General features: G+C 48.5%; 1 protein-coding gene across 6 annotated transcripts in view; it reads left to right on the top strand.

Annotated features, from left to right (window-relative positions):
- Nucleotides 1–20,123, top strand: part of SPIDR (scaffold protein involved in DNA repair) — a 354,441-nt gene that overhangs the window by 328,632 nt on the left and 5,686 nt on the right. For 2 of the 6 annotated variants that reach the window (XM_079901470.1, XM_079901471.1), the window contains exons 12-18: nucleotides 2,095–2,179; nucleotides 3,125–3,268; nucleotides 3,360–3,419; nucleotides 4,774–4,978; nucleotides 6,294–6,440; nucleotides 19,150–19,243; nucleotides 19,950–20,064. In XM_079901470.1, the coding sequence (XP_079757596.1) occupies nucleotides 2,095–2,179; nucleotides 3,125–3,268; nucleotides 3,360–3,419; nucleotides 4,774–4,978; nucleotides 6,294–6,440; nucleotides 19,150–19,243; nucleotides 19,950–20,064 (850 nt within the window). Of the gene's footprint in view, nucleotides 1–2,094; nucleotides 2,180–3,124; nucleotides 3,269–3,359; nucleotides 3,420–4,773; nucleotides 4,979–6,293; nucleotides 6,441–7,284; nucleotides 7,463–8,968; nucleotides 9,163–19,149; nucleotides 19,244–19,949; nucleotides 20,075–20,123 lie in introns of those variants that run through there. The other 4 variants (XM_079901469.1, XM_079901472.1, XR_013824509.1 and 1 more) reach the window with 3 other exon arrangements.

Raw genomic sequence — 20,123 nt, 5'->3', positions numbered from 1 at the left:
AATAGTACTTGCTCTTAGGGCTTCCCTGGTGGCGCAGTGGTTGAGAGCCCGCCTGCCGATGCAGGGGACACAGGTTTGTGCCCCGATCCCGGAGGATCCCGCATACCGCGGAGCGGCTGGGCCTGTGAGCCATGGCCGCTGAGCCTGCGCGTCTGGAGCCTGTGCTCCACAACGGGAGAGGCCACAGCAGTGAGAGGCCCGTGTACCACAAAAAAAATAAATAGTACTTGCTCTTAAATGTTGAGAGAAATAAGAATATGTAACATTAATTATTAAGGCCACAAGCTTTTTAAAAAGTAAACAACATTATTATATATAAACATTGTTAAGGGACTTCCCTGGTAGTGCAGTGGTTAAGAATCTGCCTGCCAATGCAGGGGACACGCGTTCGAGCCCAGGTCCAGGAAGATCCCACATGCCGCGGAGCAACTAAGCCTGTGTGCCACAACTACTGAGCCTGCACTCTAGAGCCCGCAAGCCACAACTACTGAGCCCACGTGCCTAGAGCCCGTGCTCCGCAACAAGAGAAGCCACTGCAATGAGAAGCCCGCGCACAACGAAGAGTAGCCCCCGCTCGCTGCAACTAGAGAAAGCCACGTGCAGCAACAAAGACCCAACGATGAAGACCCAGTGCAGCCAAAAATAAAAATAAATAAATAAATAAATTGATTAAACATTGCTGAAACTTAAGGCAAAGTCTAAGAAGTCTTTATGATGTATATTCTTTTTTTTTTTGCAACTAAAACAGGATTTTTAAAATTGTGGTAAAATGTACATTACATAAAATTTTCCACCTTAGCTATTTTTAAGTGGCACTAATTACCTTCACATTGTTGTGCGACCGTCACTACCATCCACCTCCAGAACTTTCTCATCTTCCCAAAGTGAAGCTGTGTCCCCAGGAAGCACTAGCTCCCCAGCCCGTTAACCACTGTGTGTCTCTGTGAATTTGTTTGGTGTAGGGACCTCGTATAAGTGGACTCATACACTATTTGTCTTTTTGTGTCTGGCTATATTCTTTATTTTAGATAACTTATTGATAACTTTTTTATTCTATGAGTGACACATATCTGTTTTGCAAAATATAGGAAATACATAAACCAAAGGAAGAAAATAGACGTCACCTTTAAGTTCTACTCAGATAACCACTAACAACATTTTTTTATCTTTTAGAGAGAGAGAGACATTATAATTTGTTGTCTGCTTTTCACTTAGCAGGGTATCATGAATATGTTTCCGTGTCCTTAAATATTTTCTGTGTAACCATTTCTCTTCCGCCTCTCTTCCGGGTATCGCCTCATAATTTTTTATAGTTTTTTTAGTTGAAGTATAGTTGATTTACAGGTTTCAGGTGTACAGCAAAATGGTTCAGTTATACATGTACAGATATGTATATATTCTTTTTCAGATTTTTTCCATTATAGTTACTACAATATACTGAGTGTAGTTTCCTGTGCTATACCATAGGTCCTTGTTGTTTATTTTATATATAGTAGTGTGTGTCTGTCAGTCCCAAACTCCTAATTTATACCTCTCCCTTTCCTTTCTGGTAACCGTAAGCTTGTTGTCTATGTCTGTGAGTCTATTTCTGTTTTGTAAATAAGTTCATTTGTATCATTTTTTTACATTCCACATATAAGTGATATCATATGATATTTGTCCTTCTGTTTGTGACTTCCTTCACTTAGTATGTTGATTTCTAGGTCCATCCACGTTGCTGCAAATGGCATTATTTCATTCTTTTTTATGGCTGAGTAGTATTCCATTGTATATGAGCACCACAGCTTCTTTATCCACTCCTCCATCGATGGACATTTAAGTTGCTTCCATGTCTTGGCTATTGTAAATTGTGCTGCGGTGAACATTGGGATGCATGTGTCTTTTCAAATTAGAGTTTTCTCCAGGTATATCAGAGGCATCATAATTTAATGAACAGTCTCCTTCCTGTTCTCGTGCAGTCAGGTTCCAAGGTCTGTCTGTCTGTGTGCCCGACTTCACCGTCCTGAATGGTGGCTCCTTGACGTTTGGCCTGGTGTCTGTGGAGCAGGTCTGCCTGTGAGCAGCTCACTGACCAGGCATCTCTTCTTTTTCCAGGATGACAGAGCTTTTCAGTTTGATTGACACCATGTGGCCTCCAGTGGCACCTCTGAAAGCACCAGGCCACGGGCCAGCCTGCGAGGTAAGCCCAGCATTGCAGCGTCCCCCAACCCCACACCCCCCATTGCACCTGCTCTGTGGCCACCAGGCGCTGAGCCAGTGCCAGCCCACAGTGCACATCCCCAAGAAGCCCAGGTCCAGAGGGTACGAGCCGGTACAGAGATCCAGACCCACTCGCCTCGCTCACAGGCTGCGGCCTGGCTGCCTTCCACACGGTGCCGCGCGCATGCCTCCTGAGGTTACTTTACGTGACGCCTCTCGACCCCCATCGTCGAGGGCCACTGTGCACTGCGGGTCTCAGCCTCGCACCGAATAAGAAGCAGGTGGCTTCCCCGCCACCTTCCTGTCAGTAGTAGAACCAACACTTAGTCACCAATTAGAGCAAAAACTCAGTAAACAAAACCCATGGGTATCGGTTCAGCCGCCAGCTCAGCCAGGGGTTTCCCTTTCCTTCCTCATCACATTGCTTATGGCAGCCAGTTGCTCACAGGTAGCAAAATCGAGCGATGAAAATGTGCCCCTGCTCCCCGCCCTGAGCCCTGTCCAGCAGGCTGGCAGCGGCTGCTTTGGGCTTTAGTCCCCAAGCTGAGAACGGGGCTGCCGTGCTTGTGTGGTAGCTGACTTCCCAGCACAGGCCGAGACGGTGGCTGTGTCCTGTGCTAGGCCAGCAGCCTCGTGGTCAGGAATGCCATTTCTAGGTTACTTCCAGGGAAGACGTTTCTAAATGGTGTCTTCAGTGTACTCTGAAGAATAAACTTCTAAAATGAAATCTTGAATTGGTAATAAACTCAAAAGCACAGACGTTCTTATGCTTGTTTCCAGAGAGAAACAACATAACCCGTCTCTTACAGAGCCTTCCAGAGAAACAGCCTGCATCTGTGAATAAAGAGGTCTTTATTAAAGAGTAGATTTATATTAATAGTGTATTTGAGTCTTTTAACAACACATTCGCCTTCATTTTAAACAGGAAAAAACTCATCTGCCTCCTCCTAGCTTCTGTTACGTCCTCACTGCTCATCCAAACCTGGGACAAATTGATGCAATTGAAGAAGACTCTGTTTCGAAGCTTTACCAGCCTCCGATTCCCCGCTTCTTAAGAGAAATTCTCCAGGTGGCGTCTTTGTTTGTACCCTGGTCTCAGTTACTTTGCTGTGTCCGTGAGCTTGGGGAGACATTCCTCTCTGTTTTCAATACCTTTCCAGACTGATGGCCCCTGTACCCGTTGCAGTTTCTATGCCAGAGTGATTTACCAAAGACCACAGGTAATCCATCTCTCTTTTCTCAAATCGTGTTGCATAGCTTATTAAAGGATAATCTCTCTCAGAAACTGCTGCAGTACCAAAAGAGAAAAACACTGTTGAACTTGAGCTGGGTGCACTCTGTGCTGACACGGTGGTCAGTCCATTCCTTGTGCAGGTGGGGCTGCAGCCCCTGGTGAAGCGCTGGGTGTGCAGCCGCCAGGGGGAACCCACCCGGCTCTCAGCCCGGGCATGTCGGCCCCTTTCTGACACAGGCAGGCTGTAGAAAGGAAGGAGCAGCTGAAGCCTCCTTTCCGGGGTGAAAGTAGGAGTCTCAGGATGGAGCTCAGCCATTTCTAAGGTCTCTTTCTTCCGCAGTCGAGAGGAGCCTGTGGTCTCTGGGAGACCTTAGGCAGCTCTCTGGGGCAGCACCCAAGGCAGAGGGCCGAGGCCAGGGGAGGGGTGCTCTCGGCCCACGAGTGCATGCCCTCAGTCCTGCAGGAGCCTCCCCTGGACCTTAGCTCAGAGCTGGACAGCCGCGTGCCACAGCCACTCCCTGTTCGCTTGTGGGCACTCGAGAGAGAATCAGCACCTGTCCCGGAACTCGAGGGCTCTCATCTTCCTCCCTGTAACTTTCTCTAACTTCCTGTGTGTAATCACCCTCTCAACCGCGTGCGCACTCTGCCCCACCCAAGTCACAGCTCCTGACCGTGCCGCCACCTCCTCCGCCCGGTCGTGTCAGCCGCCATGCCACGTGGGATCGCAGCCTTCCTGCAGGGGCCTTCCCAGCCAAACCCTTGTCCCCATTTGCATCTACTGGATCCTAATGGCAGAGTGGCATTATGTCCTAATCACCTCCCGAAGGCCCCATCTCCCATTACCATCACGTCACATTGGCGTGTAGGACTCCAACATATGAACTGGTGGGGCGGGGAGAGGCAGAGGAGGGGGACATAAACATTCAGTTCGTAACTATTCCTAACCCTTGGGAAGCTTGTATCTAGCAGGAAAGAAGAGTGTGTGTGCTGACGGTAAGGCAATGTGATGATACGTGAACACGTGGCATTGGGAGGAAGGGCATGGCTTCTTCCTGGTGGGTCAGAGGGCAGGCAGAGTGGAGCCAGGGACGGGCAGGTCTCCCCCCGCAAAGGAGCCCTTAAGCCAGCTGCAAGGTGGGAGCTCACGGGGCTCAGCCGTGTCCTGGGGGCTGCTGACCAAGACACACAAAGGGTATTGCATGTTTTGAAATACTTATTGAAATGATATCAGAAATTGTTAGTGTTAATAATAATCATCTAAGATTATTGCTTTTAAAAAATAATTTTGGCTCTAAGAAAAGCTTCTAAGTTAACAGCCTGACTGTGTCTTTGAATTATAGGTAAACAGTTCGCTTCTGGAGCCAAGGGAGCTGTGGCTGGTGGTGACCGACGTTACTCTGCAAACACAGGACGAGGGCTCGGGTCTCCCCAAAACCATGCCTGTGCGCGTGGCCCCCTCATGCGTGCTGGGCCAGGAAGTCCGGGACGCGCTCTCTGAGGCCACCTCCAAGAGCTTCTTCTTCAGGGATGCTCTCCGAGACCAGGGTATGCTTTCCTCTTACTGATGGCTCTGATGTGGTGACTGAGAGATGCCAGAAAATGGCTTTGTGGATTCTTGATGTCTCTGTCTTGCTCTGGAAATGCAGGCCCCATCCCGAAGTCCACTGCGGACAAGACCCCTGTGATGGCCACATGGACAGAACCAGAACCCCCTGCATGCAGTGCCGGCACAGCAGCAGGAGATGCCAGTGGTCACTCAAGGGTGGTCTGTTGGGGTCACACTTTACAGGTGCAGAAGCCACCTGAAGCCGCTGCCTGGCGCATCACTTTTTAAAACAAATGAAAAGCTAGAACATTTAAACGTGTGCTTTCGTCCCTCAGTATCCACCCCTCTGCGGACACCAAGACCTGCAGGTGCTCAGGTCCCTTCTGTAAAATGGTGGTATCTGCATATGAGCTGCACACATCCTCCCATTTTTTTAAAAAAATAAATTTATTTATTTATTTTTGGCTGTGTTGGGTCTTCGTTGCTGTGCACGGGCTTTCTCTAGTTGCGGCGAGCGGGGGCTACCCTTTGTTGCCGTGCGTGGGCTTCTCATTGCGGTGGCTTCTCTTGTTGTGGAGCACGGGCTTTAGTAGTTGTGGCACATGGGCTCAGTAGTTGCTGCACACGGGCTCTAGAGCACAGGCTCAGTAGTTGTGACCCATGGGCTTAGTTGCTCTGCAGCTTGTGGGATCTTCCCGGCCCAGGGCTCGAACCCGTGTCCCCTGCATTGGCAGGCAGATTCTTAACCACTGCGCCACCAGGGAAGCCCTCCTCCCACACTTTAAATCTTCTCCAGATCACTTACGATACCTAATACGATGTCAGTGCTGTGTAAATACTTGCCGGTGTGCAGCAAATTCAGATTTTGCTTTCTGGAACTTTTTTTCCAAATATTTTCCATCCACCGTTGTTTGAATCTGTGCTAGTTTGAATCTGCAGATGCAGAACCTGCAGATACAGAGACCTAACTGTATGCTTAGATTAGTCAGTACTTTTTTCCAGGAATCAAAGTAGGGTCCTGCTTAGACTGTATATTTTTCAGTGTATGTAACTTGCATGACACAGGATTTGCCTTTAGGAATGGAATTTGAACGCAGTGTTTGTGTGCTCTTACAGCTTAGTGCACAAGGCTTTGGGCTTCCTTTCTGCACGGTGCCGTGTCTCTGGACACACGGGGGCCGCACAGTGGTGCCCTTGGCTCCCCCAGTCCCCCCAGCTCCCAGGTGGCTGGCAGAGGACACATCTCTACTGGCAGGAGAACTCGCTTGTTTCAAACCTCAGAGCTGCAATAATCTGAAGTGTCTCTGTTGGCAGGTCAGCTTGTTTGTGTTGCTCGAACTGTCCTCCTGCTTCCAAAGCCCCAGCTGGGTGTGGCCTCTGGTGCCTGGGAGCTGACGAGCCCTGTGAGCCTCGATGAGCTGGATTCTGTCACTCGGGTCAACTGCATTTGCAGCGTCCAAGGTGGGTAGTCGATTTTGATGGAAGAGGTATTTGTATTTCCTTAAGTATCACACTTACCTTATATTCATTTGCTCATTTGTTCATCGAGTGTTTGTTGCGTGCCTGACATTGGATGCGTGACAAAGACGCGACCAGAGACAGGACGGCAGCCTGCCGTGCTCTGAGTGCCTGTCGCCAGGACCTCACCTGTAGGAGGCACGGACAGGAGCCCTGAGCTGAGACGGCAGGGGAGGGGGGCTGGTCAGGTGCAGGGTGGGGGCAGGAGGAGAGCAGGGCTTACAAAGGCTGCTGACAGGGCAGGTGGATAAGCGCCAGAGTCTGGGAAGAGGCTGCAGGGGCATCTGGAGGGGCCGGAGGGGCTGCGGCCTCAGGTAGCACGCAGGGTGGGGGGCGAAACAGGGCAAGGAAGTAGATCTGCAGGTGGATTAGTCAGGAGGGAAACTGACAGGTAGGGTAACAAATTCAGTACAGGGGAGCGAGCCGTGGACGGAGGGCAGGAATGTCTGTGAAAGCAATTTGCTGAATTAATTTCCAAAAAGTACAGAAATTCCAAAAGTAACATTGAGGGCCTGTCTCTTCCACCCTTGGACCACTAGATTCCTGAACCCCACTGTGGTTTTTATGAACAGCAAAAGCTGTGATGCCACTGATGCTTGAATCCACGGTCCCTGTGTGCTTGTGAGATTGAGCACGTGTTCATTGTGTTGAGGCCCTTTGGATTTTCCCTTCTTTGCGTTTCCTTTTACCGTTGGTACCGAAACATAACTGCTACAGCCTGGTGGTCCTGAAGAAGGCAGGCTCTGTCACCTGTGTCCGGGTCCCCACTTTCTCATCTCTGCAACAGGGATAACAGGACTGACCCCAAAGCCTTGCTGAGGAGTAAATGAGCTGGTGGCGAAGGCGGACATTCAGTGCTCCGGGCGGCAGGCGGCCGGCCGGGGGCTGGAGGCAGTGACGGCAGGGCTGGGGCGCCAGGGCCCTCAGGATTGCTCTGGCAGAGTTGGTCAAGGCCTTCCAGACAGGTGAGGGCACGTGGAGAACGCCGGGCAGCCGTGAGAGCTTCGTGTGCTGGCGGCGCGGGGCTGTCGTGGGCAGGCTGGCCCTGTGCTGTGCTGCCGTCCCCGGCCGTGTTAACGAGGTGGGATGGTCAGATTTTTGTCTTAAATGAAGCGATTCTCTCAGCACCACGGATGGATCGACTGTGGTGCAAAGCGGGGGCTGGCTGTTGGCAGGAAGATGATTGCGCTGCTGTTTGGAGGAGCACGGGGGAGGCTGGCCGCGAGGCTGGAGGCCGAGAGGGCCGAACTCGAGCAGTCTCAGGCAGCCTGTCCACGGCCTGTGGTTTCCAGCCGCCCGCCGAGAGGCTCCCATCCCCTCACCTCTCTCAGAGCGGGGTCGCTCCCGGGCGCAGAGCAGGGAAGGGTGAGGAAGCAGCCCCCAAGTGACAGTCCCCACCCCTCCCACTTTGGCTTTAGGAGACCACAGGCATCGCCACCACCCGAAGCACCATTTTATGAGAAAGTGCACCTGAAGAGCTGGCTTCCTGAGGAGGGTTTGGAACCTGACCCACTCTTACCTGCAGCCAGGGAGTAAGAAGCACAGAGGTGCAAGCAGAGGAGAATGTGTAGACACTTGTAGGGACAGAGAGAAGACCCGAGTTTTCTGAAGACCCTAATATTTTTTGTTTTTGTTTTTTGGGGTTTTTTTTTGCGGTACGCGGGCCTCTCACTGCTGTGGCCTCTCCCGTTGCGGAGCACAGGCTCCGGACGCGCAGGCTCAGCGGCCATGGCTCACGGGCCCAGCCGCTCCGCGGCATGTGGGATCTTCCCGGACCGGGGCACGAACCCGCGTCCCCTGCATCGTCAGGCGGACTCCCAACCACTGCGCCACCAGGGAAGCCCCTAATATTTTTAAAAAATAATAATTTATAGTGAGATTTACAGAACACAGACTTAACCATTTTAAAGTGAGAAGCTCAGTGGCAGTCCATTTACAGGGTTGTGCAACCACCTCCTATTTTACATTTTGGCTTTTGTCATCTGAGTGGCTTGGAAAACAAAGTGGCAGTCTGGTTTTCAATCACAGTGTCACTGAGATGAAACTCACCCTTTTAAAGTGTACAGCTCGCTGTTGCTAGTGTGCTCACACAGTTGTGCAAGCACGCCCACTGACTAGCCCCAGAGAGGAACCCGTGTCTGTCCGCAGTCATGCCCCGTCCCCGCCCAGCCCCTGGCTTCTGCTTCTCTACCTTCAGTCTCATGGATACTCACGCACATGAATCCTGCACTGTGTGCGCCTTGGTTTCTGGCTGCTTTCACTCAGCAGAACATTTTCGAGGCATTTCTCAGGCTGCATTGCTTTCTGTGGCTGAATATTCCATTGTATGGGTAGACCCTGTTTTGTTTAAACATTCATCAGTTGATGCACATTTTTTTTGATACTGTGATTCATGCCGCTGTGAATATTCATGTAAGGCCTTTGGGTGGACGTGTATTTTCCGCTCTTTGGGGGTATTCCTGTTGTTTCAGATGGTGTTCATGTGGGCCATGATCATAAGTAGAGAACAGCGGCAGAACCAGGAAGAAGCTGTGCTCCCTCCAGAGAAGGTAACCCTTCCGAGGGACAGAACTGAGGCTGAGATTGGGCCCTCCCGGCGCAGACAGCATGACCACAGGGCAGTGTCGGGGAAGCGTGGCCCACGGTGAGAGATCCAGTGTCCACTGTGGCCTCTCTGGAGAAGGGCAGTGTTGATGGAGGGTCTCTGGCCAGCAGCAACCGTGAAGCGACACCTGGGCAGTGGAGGGAGAGCTGGGCCAGCAAAGTCCTCCTCGTGCCCCCAGAGCAGAGCTCTGCGACAGGTCGCATCCCCTGTGCTTCACGTCCTCACCAGCATTTGGTGTTCGCAGGGCTTTAGATTTTAGATTGTCAGCCATTCTGACAGGTGTGTGATGGTGCCTCAGTGCTATTTTAGTTTGCGTTTCCCTGACCACACGTGACGTGGAGCGACTTTCACGTGCTCATTTGCCATGCGTATATCTTCTGTGGTGAGGTGTCTGTGAAGCACTTTGGTCCATTTTTTATTCGGGTTGTTCATTTTCTTATTGTTGAGTTTTAAGAGTTTTTTCATATATTTTGGATAACAGCCCTTTGTCAGATAGGTCTTTTGCAAATATTTTTTCCTGTCCTTGGCTTGTCTCTTCATTTTCTTAACAGCGTCTGCAGACCAGTTTTAATTTTAATGAAGTCCAACATCAACTTGTTTTTTTCATGAATTGTGCTTTTGGTGAATCTAAACACTTGTTGTCTGATCCAAGGTCACCCAGATTTTCTCCTGTTTTCTTCTAGGAGTTGTACAGTTTTGCATTTTACACTTAAGTCTATGATCCATTTTCAGTTAAATTTTGTGAAAGGTGTAAGGTCTTTCTGGATTCATTTTTTTCCCATGTGTTTTGTCAGTTGTTCTGTCACTGTTGAAAAGGCTGTCCTTTCTCTATTGAAATGTCAAAGATCAGTCGACTATATTTATGTGGGTCTATTTCTAGGCTCTCTATTCTGTTGCACTGACTTATTTGTTCTCTCACTGCTACAACACTGTCCTGATTACGGCAGCGCTGGTGTGTGTAGTCCTCCAGCGTGTTCTTCATTATTGTCTTGGCTATTCTAGGTCTTTGTCTCTTCCACATAAACTTTAAAATCGGTTTGTTGGGGGCTTCCCTGGTGGCGCAGTGGTTGAGAGTCTGCCTGCCGATGCAGCGGACACGGGTTCGTGCCCCGGTCCGGGAAGATCCCACATGCCGCGGAGCGGCCGGGCCCGTGAGCCATGGCCGCTGGGCCTGCGCGTACGGAGCCTGTGCTCCACAACGGGAGAGGCCACAACGGTGAGAGGCCCGCGTACCGCAAAAAAAACACGGTTTGTTGGTATCCACAGAATAACTTGCTGGGATTTTGATTGGGATTGTGTCGAATCTGTAGAGCAACTTAGAGAAAATGTGCCTCTTAACGCTGTTGAGTCTCCGGTGCGTAAACATGGAGTATCTCACCGTTGATTTCTTTCAGCAGAGTTTTGTACTTTTCCTCATATAGATCTTGTACATATTTTGCTACACTTATACCTAAGTATTTCATTTATTTTAGGTAATGTAAATGGTGTTGTGTGTTTTTAATTTCAAATTCCCTCGTTTATTGTTAGTATATAGGAAAGCAATTGACTTTTGTATTTTAACCTTGTATCCTACAACCTAGCTACAAACATGTTTGTAGTTCTAGATTTTTTTGTTGTTGATTCTTTGGGATATTCTACAGAGAAAACTGTCATCTGTGGACAGGAGAGTGTTTTTCTTCATTCCCGACCTGTATACATTTTATTTCCTTTTCTGGCCTCTGGCATAAACTGGGACTCCCAGCACCAGGTTGCATAGAAGCAGTGAGAGGGGACTTCCTTGCCCTGTTGCTCATCTTAAGGAGAACGCGTCAACTTTCTTTCTCACCATTAGGTAATGATGTTAGCTGTAGGGGGTTTGTTTGTTTGTTGTCTTTTCTGCTAAAGGTAATCTCTTTATTCCACACATTGAAGGAAAAGAACCCTGCTCTTCTCCTACTGCTCTCTTCCTTCCCCTGCAGTTGGTTCTGTGTGTTGCTAAGGTCAATACTGTCCTGTAGCTATAAAGCCTTGCGCTTCGTCTACAGGTTGATCCTCAAAGATGAAAATCAATAAATGGTATTTTGGGACTTCCCTTGGTGGTTAAGACTTCGCCTTCCAGTGCAAGGGGTGTGGGTTCAATCCCTGGTTGGGGAGCTAAGATCCCACATGCCTCACTGCCAAAAAAATAAAACGTAACTCAGAAGCAATATTGTAACAAATTAAATAATGACTTTAAAAATGGTCCACATGAAAAAAATCTTTAAAAATGGTATTATGATTATATAAATACTTTTAGCTGAATGGGAAACTAGTCTATACACTCTAGTTCCTTTCTTCTATGGTTTTTTTCATGGAGTTTTATGTTGACTTTTATTTTCCTAGCACTGCCTGCCCTACACCCTAATTTTCTCCCAAATTCTCAAAAAACGGTGACAAATCTTTGGAGTCATCCTTTTCCTTTGTAATCTCCCTCCTGGAGCCTTCTGTCCCTCTGAACCAATCTTGACTAGTTGCTCTGTTGTCAGCTATTGTCCTGGGCCTCCCTTCTATTTATCATTTAGGTTCGATTCATTCTTTCCTAAATCACATAACTTCTTTATTGGTTTATTCTGTCTGTAGGTTTTTTGTAAATTTCTTTACCAAGTTGTGGAAACCCCCTCTAGGCTACTGGGAGTTTTTATCATGAATGGGTGTTGGATTTTCTCCAGCACTTTTTCTGCATCTATTGATATGATCATATGATTTTTCTTTAGTCTGTTGATATGATAAATTACAGTAATTGATTTTTTAAATACTGAACCAGCCTTATAAACCTGTAATAAATCCCATTTGGTCATGGTATAATCCTTTTTTTATATAGTTGGATTAGATTGCTAATATCTTGTTAAGGGCTTTTGTAACTATGTTCATGAGAGATATTGGTCTGTAGTTTTCCTTTCATGTAATGTCTTTATCTAGATTTGATACTAGGTGAATGCTGTCCTCAGAGGATGAGTTAGGAAGTATTCCTTCTGCTACTATCTTCATGGAAGAAATTATAGAGTATTGGTATAATTCCTTTCTTAAACGTTTGATAGAATTTATCAGTGAACCCATCTGGGCCTGGTGCTTTCTGTTTTGGAAGGTTATGCATTATTGATTCAATTGCTTTAATATAGGCCTACCTTGTTTTATTGAGCTTGGTAGATCCTGCATTTTTCACAAATTGAAGTTCTGTGGCATCCCTGTGTCAAGCGAGTCTTTCAGTGCTATTTTTCAACAGCATTTTGCTCACTTTGTGTCTTGGTGTCACGTTTTGGTAATTTGTGCAATATTTCAGATTTTTTCATTATGACTACGTTTGCTGTGGCGATCTGTGGTCAGTGATGTTTGATGCTACTGTTACAAAAACATCATGACTTGCTGAAGGCTCAGATGATGGTTAGCATAGTTTAGCAATTAAGTATTCTTTAATTAAGTGGGGTTTTTTAGACATAATGTATTTATTGCACACTTAATAGGCTACAGTATAGTGTAGACATAACTTTTATATGCACTGGGAACCTCCCAGATCCATGTGACTCGCTTTATGGCAGTATTCGCTTTATTGTGGTGAGTGGTCTGGATCCGAGCCCACAGTATCTCTGAGGTGTGCCCGTAGGTCTCGGCCTATTCAGATCACTAGTTTCTTCTTGTGGGAGTTTTTGCAGATTGTGTCTTTCAGGGAATTGGTCCATTTCACTTAAGTTATTGAATTTGGGTGCATAGAGTTATTTCTGACATTCCTTTATTATCCTTTTAATTATTCCTTTATTGTCCTTTTATTACTGATCCACGGGATCAGTAATGATGGCCCCTCTTTCATTTCTGATATAAATAATTTGTTTCTTCTCTCTTTTATCCTTGGTTATCCTAGCTAGAAGTTTATTAATTTTTATTGACCTTTTCAAAGAACCAACTTCTGGGTTTCTAGATTTTTTCCTACTGATTTCCTGTTTTCAATGTCATTGATTTCTGCTCTAATTTTTGTTATTGCTTATGTTCTCCCTACTTTGTGTTTTAGTTTGCTTATCTTTTTCTTGTTTCTTAAGATGAAGGCTTAGACTATCTATTTTAGATGTTTTCAAATATTTACATTTAGTGCTGTAAACTTCTCTAAGCACCGCTTTTGCTGCATCCCACAAGTTTTGATGTGTTTTTGTTTTCATTTAGTTCAAGGTATTTTTAAATTTCTCTTGAGATTTTTTCTTTGACCCACGTGTTATTTAGAAGTACATTGCTTAATCTCCAGATATTTGGGGGGTTTCCAGTTGTCTTTCTGTTATTGATTTCTGTTTAATTCCATCGTGGTTTAGGAGCATATTTAGTATGATTTTTATGCCTTTAAATGTGTTAAGGTGTGTTTGTGGCCCAGAATGTGGTCTGTCTGGATGAATGTCCCATGAGAGCTTGAGAGGAAGGTGTGTCCTTCTCTTGTCGGATGGAGGTGTCTGTAAACATCAGTCAGAACCGGGGAAGGTGCTACTCAGTTCAACTATGTCTTTATGATTTTCTGCCTGTGGATCTGTCGGTCACTGGTAAGGGGACTTGAAGTCTCCAAACACAATATATACAATACAGCCGTGGGCTTCCCTGGTGGCACAGTGGTTGAGAGTCCGCCTGCCGATGCGGGGGACACAGGTTCGTGCCCCGGTCCGGGAAGATCCCACGTGCCGCGGAGCGGCTGGGCCTGTGAGCCATGGCCGCTGAGCCTGCGTGTCGGGCCTGTGCTCCGCTGAGCCTGTGCTCCGCAATGGGAGAGGACACAACGGTGAGAGGCCCGTGTACCGCAAAAAAAAAAAAAAAAAAAACAATAAAATACAGCCATGGGTCTCTTTCTCTCCTCGCAGTTCTGTCAGTTGGCTTCACGTGGTTTTAGCAGCCTGTTGTCAGGCAGACACACATTAAGGACAGATACGTCTCCTGGGAGAACAGACCCCTTTCCCATGAGGTAACGCCCCTCTCGATCCCTGATGCCTTTCCTTGCTCCGAAGTCGGCGGTGTCTGAAATTAATGTGGCTCCAGTTTTCTCTTATTAGCATGAGCATAATATACCTTTTTCTGTCCCTTTGCTTTTCATCTCTGTGTGTCTTTGTGTTTGAAGCAGATTTCTTGTAGACACCGTAGAGATGGCTCACATTTTTTGTCCGCTCTTAAGAGGCTATTTCTTATATTTAGACCATTCACATTTAAAGTGAATATTTATATCATGGGGTTAAGATCTGTCACACGTATATTGTTTTCTGTTCCTGGCTCTTGTTTCTGTTTTTGTTTTCCATTCTCTTCCTGCCTTTTCTCATTCTTTTTTCCCGCATGGCTGCACCAGGCGGGATCTTAGTTCCCCGACCAGGGATGAAACCCAGGCCCTCGGCAGTGGAAGTGCCAGGTCCTAACCACTGGATGCCAGGGAAGTCCCTGCCATTTCTCATCTTGATTGAGCATTCTGTGTGATTCCATTTTCTCCTCTCAGTATGTCAGTTATACTTCTAGAAAAAATTTTTAGTAGTTGCCCTAGAGTTTGCAATGTACACTTAGAACCAGTCAAATCCACTTTCAGATAACACTGCCTGCTTCAGGGTGTAGCCACAATATCAGTCTCTCCCTCAGTCCCTTATAACAGCTGTCATTCACTTCACTTACAAGGCATAACACTGAACATCCTTGTTATAGATCAGTTTAGAACCACAAAGGTTAAAGATTTTACTTTACCCCCATTTATTCCTTTTCCAGTGCCCTTCTTTTCCTTTATGTAGGTCCAATTTCTGACCTGTATCATTTCATTACCTTCATTACCATTTTAACGTTGAGCAGTCTGGGGGTCTCTCTGAAGCTGTCCTGCAGGCGTGCAGGTGGGTCAGATGGATGTGTACAGACTGTTATCACAGCGCAGCCAGGTCCTCCGAGAAGGCCCAGCTAACTAGGGATTAAGAGAAGACGAAGCCCAGCTGCAAAAACCAGGGATTGGCCCAGCCTCCCACACAGGAGCCCCCAGCCAAGGCAGAGGCCATGCAGGAACCAGCTCCCAGATGGACACAGGGACGGGACCCCCTGCCCTCCAGCCAGCCGTGGGCTGGCCCAGACTGGATTCCATCAAATCCAGGATAGCCCCTCAGCCGTGCTGTGCTCTGCCCTGCCCAGCCTGCCTCAGGAGGGGCTCTCAGCTGGCCTCAGGGTCTCCCTCGGCCGCCTGGACCTGGCAGGACAGCAGGCGTGTTCCCTGAGCAGAGCTGGGATGGATGCAGGGAGTGGCCTGTGCGTCAGTCACTCGCTGAGAACCCGCAACACCTGCCAGGAAGACGTCTCCAGGAGGTGACGGCGCCCATGGCCTCCCTGCCCAAAAGGCGGCTCCAGAGCCGCGGGGACTTCCTTGCAGTCTCTTTTTGGGGACAGCTTTGCAGTTGGTTTTATCTTCCTTGCCCCACTTGACACTTTGTATCTGCCGCTTGCTGGTGGGCGGTGATCTTCCCTGCACTGTGCAGGGGGTGCGGTCACGCAGGGGGCAGAGTCCTGTCCTCAAACCGGGTGTCAACCTTGACCTAGTAGAAGGTCCTGAGCCCCAACTTCTTTCAGCCAGAAAGAAGGGTGGGGACAGTGTGGCAGAGAGCTGGCCGCCCACGAAGGATGGGCCGGAGTGCTTCCCATAGGACCCTCAGGAGGGACCTTTCACAAAGTCGTTTTCATAAACATGGGATACACCTTCCCAAGCCTAATTACAAGAGGTTTCTGTAAATGAGACAAAGAATGTAAAGGCTTTTAACAGCAAACTGCAGCAATTTGCCAGAATTCTCAAACCCTAACAACAGTTGTTGTTTTCCTTCTGATGCTTCTTTAAGTGAATGTCCTAGATACTAAAGGTTAATAGTACAATTCCCAGCTGTCCCCTGGGTTGCCAGGAGGGATTGCCAGTGGTGTGGAGACCCCAGGTGAAATGTATTTCCTCAGCCCGTGCCTCGTTCCCTAATTGGAAGGAAATTGCTTAATCCCATGTAAGTGTAAATGCTGTTAACACCCAAAGATATTCTAGGGTAAAGGGAACTGTGGTTTGTAGCAGTCTTCTTTTTCTTAATTCATTTAGCAGACCTGCCAAGGACTGTGTGAGCCTCTGTGCTGACACCTCCTGGGGTGGGAGCCCTCCCCGCAACCTGGACTCTTGACATTCATGAAGACACACCTTCGGCTGTATTATAAGCTCTTATTGGCTTAACTTTTCATTGCTTTGACTCAATCTTGATTAGATTTGCAAGAACAATGAAATTAGCTGGGCAGCCTTTTTAAAATCAAGCTGTATTATTTTCATTTTGCAAAAGCCATTCAAGGATGCACTGCATGAATGCATTTTGATAAACTGAGCCTACTTAGTTCTCACCATTCTGTTTCATTCTCTACAAATAAATTTTCTCCTAATGTTTGTTCTAGTGGAGAATGAAATTCTTTGCTCCAAGAGTGTGAAGGATGACTCTTCTATCTTTCTGGAAACTTAGGTCACATCTTACTTTTTTTAAAATGTCTAATTTCACCACTTTTCAACAAGGATGGTCTGTGATTTGCAGTGAATCTTGATGGTATGTACAATGCTTCACATTCCAAGAAAATCAGACCAACTCAGTCCCCTGTTTAAAATTCCTTTCTGTCTCCTCATCCCTTCCAAGACCAAGTCTGGAATCCCCAGCGAGACCCTGGATGGTCCTGGCCTGCCAGCCTGTGGACTTCACAGCGGTCTCACCTGCCTCTTTTTTCTGCCTGTTTGGCCTCCAGCCCCACCTCAGGGTGAAGAGTGGGCCTGTGCCTCTCCCTACCTGCAGCCCCTCCTCGGGTCCATTCTTTCGGGAAGTCTCCCCTGACACTTAGGCCAGCCTAGAGGCCTCTCTTTTGCACCTCTGAGGGGTCTTTTCCATTTCTCAATTTAGCATGTATTCCATGGTTTTCTTTAATAAACTGATTTTTTTAGAGCAGTTTTGGGTTCACAGCAAAACCGAGCAGAAGGTACAGCGCTTTTCCGCGTTCCCCCACCCCCATACACACACAGCCTCGCCCGCTGTCAGCATCCCCCCTGGATCGTTGATGTCCGTGATCGACACGCCATCATCATCCAGAGTCCATGGTTCACAGCAGGGTTCACTCTTGGTGTTGTCATTTTATGGATCTAGACACACTTCGGACATGTAGCCATCATTACAGCGTCAGACAGAACAGTTTCCCTGGCCTAAAACCCTCTGCGCTCCACCTCCTCAGCCCTCTCTCCCGCTTAATACCCGGAAACCACTGATCTTTTCACCATCTGTATAGCTTTGCCTTTTCCAGTATGTCCTGTAGTTGGAATCATACAGTGTGTAGCCTTTTGAGCTTGGCTTTTTTCACTTAGTAATACGCATTTAAGGTCCCTTCATGTCTTTTCATGGCTCAAGAACTCATTTTTTAAAAATCATTGAATAACATTCCACTTTCTAGATAAACCAGAGCTTATGTATCCATCCAGCTACTGAAGGACATCTTGGTTGCTTCCATGTTTGGTAATCCTGAATAAAGCTGCTGTAAACATCACGTGCCGGTGTTGATGTGGACACACATTTTCAGCTCCTTTGTGTAAATACCAAGGAGCGAGATTGTTTGATTGTATGGTAAGACTGTGTTTAATTTTGTAAGAAGTTGCCAAACTGTCTTCCAAAGTGGCTGCACCATTTGCCTCCCCGCCAGCAGTGATGAGAGTTCCTGTTGCTCCACATCCTCACCAGCATTCGGTGCTGTCAGTGTGTGGGCTTTGGCCATTCTCATAGGTGTGTCGCGGTGTCTCATTGCTGTGTTCATTTGCATGTCCCTCAAGACGTGATGCTGAACATCTTTTCACATGCTTTTCTCCTGTCTCTGTATCTTCTCTGGTGAGGTGTCTGTTCAAGTCTTTGGCCCAATTTTTAATCAGGTTATTCTGATTCTTATTGTTGAGGTTTTTTTGTTGTTGTTTTTTTTTGGGGGGGGGGGGGGCTGTGCTGCGCGGCATATGGGATCTTAGTTTCCCAACCAGGGCTCGAACCCGTGCTCCCTGTATTGGAAAGAGGATTCTTAACCACTGGACCACCAGGGAAGTCCCTTTACTGTTGAGTTTTAAAAGTTCTAATATACTTTGGATGGCAGTCCTTGATCAGAGTGTCTTCTGCAGATATTTTCTCCCATATTTCATGATCTTTTTACTTGTTATTTATCTGCTTTTCCAGCCTGACTGTGGCATCCATGAAAGTGTAGATTGTGGCATCTACCCTATGTTCAAAGTGCTATGTGTATGTCCCACACTAAAGAGCATTGTATATGTATTTGTTTGTTGAATAAATAAATCACAAACGTTGGAGTAAAAAAGAAATGAGGGAACCAGAGAAATCACATAAGAAGAGATACTGACAAACCAATAAGCATATTTCTCTTTCCATGTCGAAGAAGTGGAGCCTAAGCTGTGGAGTTCCAGCCTTACCGTCCAGCAGGCAGTGCTGCCTGTGAGCGTCAGTGCAGTGGGCGGGAGTGGGCGGCAGGGGTCGCAGGTTCTGTGGGAAGCACCTCTGAAAGGGGTCCCGCCATCTCTGTGCTCACGCGCTTGGACGCAGTAACCCCACCCCATGAGCGCATCCTAAGAGAAGGGTCCAGCACAGAAGGAGCCAGGTGGACAAATGCCCACCGCCTCGGGCTAGGCCAGTTTGGAGACCTGGTGTCCAGTCAGGAGAGTGGCCGAGAGAACCAGGACCTAAGGGGACAGCCATGCAGCAGCCTAAGGGCAGGACGAGACGGAGCAGGGATGGGGTGCTCGTCACGGCCTCAGAACATGCACGTTGGAAAAAGGCAAAAACGAAAATACTTGGTTAGTAATATGCCTGAGCTTTAAAACCTGCTCTTTGTTGTAATTTTGTGCCATGAATGGAAATTATAAAAAGCTTAGGAACATTTATATAAACTCACAAATGAGAAGCAAACCTGGAGCACCTCATGTTACCGTCTGTGGCCTGAGGGGCAAAGAGAAGTTGGGGGACAGAGCCGCCTCTGAGCCCGGGTCTGCTTCCCTGGGCCTAGGCGCTGTGGTCGCCGTGGACGAGAGCACCGCCTGCTCGTGGCCTGCGTGTGACCTGTGTGGCGGTGAGAGACTGGAACGGAGGCCGGAAGACAGGTAGGGGCAGCAGCAGCAGCAGCCCAGGACCCCACTGCCTTGTGCCTCGGGCCAGGGGCCGGGCCCAGGGCACACGGAGGAGGCCGGGCGCCGTGTTTTCTCTCCTCACGACTGGGGTTCTGCGGGTCCCCGAGGCTCTTCCTGTCTTAAAAGAGAGAAGAGCCAGGTTTCCTCAGCTTCTTTGTTATCAGGCGGGAGAAAAAGAACTTGGGGCTAACACGAACGTGAGACACACTTGGTGACGGCACAGCCGACCTCTGCAAGCAGACATCCCTGCCCAGCCTTACCGCCCCCCACCCCGGGGCCCGTCCTCGGCACTGGTCCTCCGGCCCCCCCCCCCCCCGCCCCCGTGACTGTCGGAGGCACGTGCACAGGGCGTGTCATCACGTTCCTGCTTCTTGACGCCTCACAGGTGGTGGCCTGGACAGGCCTTCCTTGGAAGCAGGAAGAAGCAGAGACACTGGTGGTGGGAGCAGGTTTGCCGTCCGGCCCTTCCCCTTGTTGGCTGCGTGGCTCAGCCGGGGGGGCCCCCACGCCAGGCGCTGCGACCGCGGAGCCCAGGCTGCTTGGGGCCTGTTCTAGGAGCCGGGTTTCTGAGCCCCCCTCTAACACGGCAGACGGACACTCGCTCGCGTGCAGGGAATGTCTGTGTGTCTGCCCGCCACCAGGCTCCCACGCTCTGTGCCTTCTTGTTTCCAAACAACAGGGGCGCCTTCTCCTGTGGGGACTGCTCCCGCGTGGTCACCTCTCCCCTCCTCAGAAGGCACCTGCAGGTCTTCCTGGACTGCCCCTTGCGACCCCAGTGCACAGTGAGGGTCAAGGTAGGAACAGGTGGGAGCTCGTGCATCCGCGTCCACCTACTGCGTGCCCCCTTCACCCG

The sequence above is a fragment of the Stenella coeruleoalba genome (assembly GCF_951394435.1).
Source record: "Stenella coeruleoalba genome assembly, chromosome: 17".
In the NCBI taxonomy this organism is placed as follows: Eukaryota; Metazoa; Chordata; class Mammalia; order Artiodactyla; family Delphinidae; genus Stenella; species Stenella coeruleoalba.
Note: the sequence above shows the minus strand (reverse complement) of the source record. Positions and strands in the feature narration are given on the sequence as shown.